This window comes from Elaeis guineensis, chromosome 3 (assembly GCF_000442705.2).
Source record: "Elaeis guineensis isolate ETL-2024a chromosome 3, EG11, whole genome shotgun sequence".
NCBI classification, from domain to species: Eukaryota; Viridiplantae; Streptophyta; class Magnoliopsida; order Arecales; family Arecaceae; genus Elaeis; species Elaeis guineensis.
The window spans coordinates 90512079-90516352 of record NC_025995.2 but is presented as its reverse complement, the minus strand read 5'-3'; the positions used below and the strand labels follow the sequence as shown (position 1 = coordinate 90516352).

The following is a 4274-nucleotide window of genomic DNA, read 5'->3' as shown; positions in this document are numbered from 1 at the left end:
GATACTAGGAGAAAGTGTGTGGTGATTTATGACATTTATAGGTGAAGAGATAATTATGTTCAATGAGATCATTTATCATAATTTTGTTCAACAAAATTATCTTGAGTCAAATCTTTTTTTTTAATCTATAATTCTTAAAAAAATTAATATAATATGAGGATCAGTATGGATGTATATTTAGTCCAACATTGATCATGCATCGGATGAATCTTAAGTATTTATAAAAAATCAAAAAATCTAAATAACATCTAGCTTTTTTAAGTGAGGTCTTGAATTATTAACAATAATATTAGAGCAAATTGGCTCATAGCTTATATGAGCCAGAAGATACTATAGTATGGATTTATTAGGTTGTCTATGAGTTAATCATGATGTTTGGAATTGGATTTGTGCTATCCATAATTAGATTTGAGTATATTTAGACTATTAGCTTAGTGAGAATAATAGCGGAGCTTTTAAGGATTGCTTGTGTTGAGTTCTATATTGACCGTATATTAAATAGATTTTAGCACTTATACTGAATTAAGAAATCTAAATTTATCTTTTTGACCGAGATTCTAGATTGCTATATGTACATTGATTTTTACATAATAAATGCACCAAATTTCAATTAAAAGTTATAACATATGGGAAGAAAAGGTAGAATGATCACAATAAATCATATACCAAATACATTTTGAGTTAGTTTATAACGTGTAACGATGATTGCATGAAAAACACCGCTAAGCAAAAGATGGTGGATTAGCAAACTTATTTTACTTAAAATAATGAACGAAGAAGGAGAGTCTTGTAAGTTAAGATTTTTTTTTTTTACAGATTAGCCCTTGAAATCTTCTCTCATTATATATATTTATTATTTTTTTTATTTTTATATAAAAATCTTTGTAAAGTTCTCCATTTATACAAATGATTTTTTCCATGGTTTTCACCGACCAAACTCTGATTAAGTTAACCAAAGACAAAAACATCTCAGGTTTAGCTGTGAATGAGGCTCAATATTTGCCTCTCCTCTCATGCCTCCTCTTTCTTGTTTGGATTTAATAGCTAGAGGACCAATGACGAGAAGCCACTAGTTAAGAGATGGTTTAAGCATGATAATTGGGGGTAAAAATATTAAAAAATACAAAATCAATATCATCAGCAGAATATAGGCCAAATATTCTATTTTCAATTTCAGGAATTTAAATTAAACTATGGAAAATAAGGAATTAATAAAACTCCTACAAATTATGTTGTTATATGACATAATCATTAAACCAAATGTGTAATTATGATAAAAGCCAAGGGCACTAAATTAAACAAGATAACCCACCCACTCCCCCAACCTCCGGTCTCGGCATATTTATCGCCTTCCGAGATCCGTCTCTCCCCACTTCCCTTCGCAGCGGTCAGCTTCCGAGTTTCCGGGTATCAGCTTCCCGATTGCTTTGCTTCTCCCTGTACTTCGCCACTTTGCCCCTCCACTTTACTCTACGCCAGGATGATGCACATGACCTTCTACTGGGGCAAAACGGTAACTATCCTCTTCGAGTCGTGGCGCACGGAGTCGTGGTTGGGTTATGCCCTCAGCCTCCTCGCCCTCTTCCTCGCCGCCGCCTTCTACCAGTACATGGAGGACCGTCGGATCCGCCTCAAGATTTTCGTCCGATCCAAGCCCTGTCCATCGCCGCCGTCCGTCGAGACCGCACTCCTCCTCCCAGCCGCCCCCGCCCGGCCGTGGGCTCCGGCGAGGCTCGCCTCCTCCATCCTCTTCGGGATCAACTCGGCCATCGGGTACCTCCTTATGCTTGCCGTGATGTCCTTCAACGGCGGCGTCTTCATCGCCGTCGTCGTGGGGCTCGCCGCCGGGTATCTGTTATTTAGGAGCGGAGGGGAGGAGGAACTGTTTGCGTTGGAGAACCGCTGTGCTTCCGCTTGATCGGAACCTAATCGTTTGGTATTTGCCCTCAGTTGTACTTTTTCTTACTGTCCTTTTGGATTTTGTCTATAGAAATTGTGTGAATTATGACCCGATCATGGAACTCATGTGTGATGAAAAAATGTGTTATGTGTTTGGATGTGTAAATGGTTTTGGTGATCTGGTTTAGTGATTGAAGGATTTGAGTTTGGGAATTTAAGCGTGGGAAAGAAGGGTTTTTGATTGGGAATTTACATTTGTCGTTTATTGTTTCTACCCGTAGGTTTTCTTTTTCCCCAATGTTTTATAACTTTTTGTTAATTATGGCCTGGTTCCTGAGCTCTTGTGTTCATGTGAAAAAATAAAAAACAAATTTTTATATGTTTGAAAAATTGTATAATTGATTCTTGTTTCGTGATGGGGGTTTTGTGTCTGCAATATCAACTGTGGAAAAAAAAAAAAAGAAAAAAAAGGGAATTCGTATGGGGATTCTTCTTTATTTTTATCATGTTTTACCTCAATGGTTAAACACGTAAGATTGTTGTATAGATGCCAAAGAAGATTGCTTGGATTAATTGGTGAAGACGGTGGTACGACGCGCTTCGGTTGTTTTGTTATTTTTAGAATGCTTTAAATGTTGGTATCATTTCCACTGCGGGGTTAAGGTATTTATGCTCAGTTTCTGGGCGGAATCAAGGAGGGAATGCAGCTTTTTCCGGATAACTTAGCATGGGTTAGAAGCCAGTTTGTTCTTTTATTGCTGATGGCACTTTAGGTGATATTAGGGATGTTGCGAGGAAGTTTGTGTTTATTTTGATTAGAAGTAAGAAAAAGAAAAAAGAAACTATGTTTCTTCTAACTTATCTTTAAAGTAACAGGGCCTTCGGGAAGATTGAAGAATTGTTTTCTAATCTTCTCTGCTGACTTATAATGCCTGCATGTACGTTTAAGATTTGTTTAAGTAATCCAACTGGATTTGGGTTGAATTTTCTTTTGAATCTGTAGACTATGAAGCCTATTTGAGCATCATTTGGTTGAACTCAATACTCTCCACCACAAATCTAACCATAAATATCATGATCAGTCATGACCAGCTAAAATAGTCCTCTACTATAGTGATCTCTGTCCACATGGATCATGGGTTAAATACATTCTAAAAAGACTAGTTGGAAGATGTAGGTGTTATTTAGGTTTTTAATCTTATATAAATATTCAAAATCTATTCGGTGTATAACTGCATGAGATTAAATATACATCCAAAAGAATCCTTATATATTCTCTTCCTTTAAGTCCTGGTATCTTGTCGGACTAAGGATTTAAATTTATTCATAAATATCATAAATCCATCAACACAAACCATGATTAGCTATAATCCGCTGAATGCAGTTGTGCTATAGTTTCACCAAACCGACAGAGCTATGAGTCATGAGTCAGGTCCACTTTGATTCTGTAACAACTGTAGGTCTTATCCAAAAAGATGAGCTAGAAGATAAAAATCTTATTGCATGTCTACACGTTAGTTGTCAATGTGGATATGCTTATTTATAAGTACCTGCAAACTCGATTTTAGACTAAATACATATCTTCATAGATCCTCGTAATAATAAAATTTATTATCTTTAGTTTTTTCTCAGCTTTGGGTGATTGTGTCATTCCCAATGTGTGGTCATGTGGATCTAGCTTTGCTTTCAGGCTCATTTCTGAACTTGTATCCTGGATCTTTGTTGTCAGCGGCCTGTCGACGCTGGGTCTTTGTCGATGATGGCTTCTTATGATGGCTTCTTTCATATATGCTGGCATTGTGGGATCAAAGATACTAATGGTCCCTGCAACATCTGGCAGCAAAACAAGTGTACATGTCATGTGTTAAGAAGGTTGGGAGTGTGATGGTCGGAGCGGTTTCGATACTGAAGCATAAATTATCGGCTCAGACTTTTCATTCCAAATGTCCTTCATGCCGAAATGGTTCCAGTGTAGTGAGGCTATGGATTAATAACATTAGAATTGGAAAGATTTGCCCTGTCGTTCGCTTGGTTCTGAGATTTCTTACTATAGCTTATTCTAAAAATTGAACTATTTATTCCGACTTTTAGTTTATTCTAAAAATTTTCATAACTAAAAAGATTTAGTATAAACAGTTAGCATAGAGTTATGTCACGTGGCGTAGCTTTTCTTATCCTTATTTTTTTTAATGCTCCTACCAAATGCTGTCGAGGAATAGGAAAATTTTTTGTGCATCGTGGGCAGTGCAGAAAATCAACGTAGAACGTATTGCTTTATGTGATTGATTTACGTAATAATATTTTTCAACACATATTTAATTTTATAATTTTATTTTTTCATTTAAAATTTTAAATGATAAAATATCTCTGTCTTT

General features: G+C 36.1%; 1 protein-coding gene across 1 annotated transcript; it reads left to right on the top strand.

The window, feature by feature from the left end:
• The first annotated feature begins 1346 nt into the window (after window positions 1-1346).
• LOC140856498 (copper transporter 5.1-like) lies at window positions 1347-2095 on the top strand. The gene has a single exon (XM_073253953.1). It carries the CDS (start codon window positions 1481-1483, stop codon window positions 1916-1918), a length of 438 nt encoding a protein of 145 aa, XP_073110054.1. The 5' UTR covers window positions 1347-1480; the 3' UTR covers window positions 1919-2095.
• Window positions 2096-4274: the final 2179 nt, after the last annotated feature.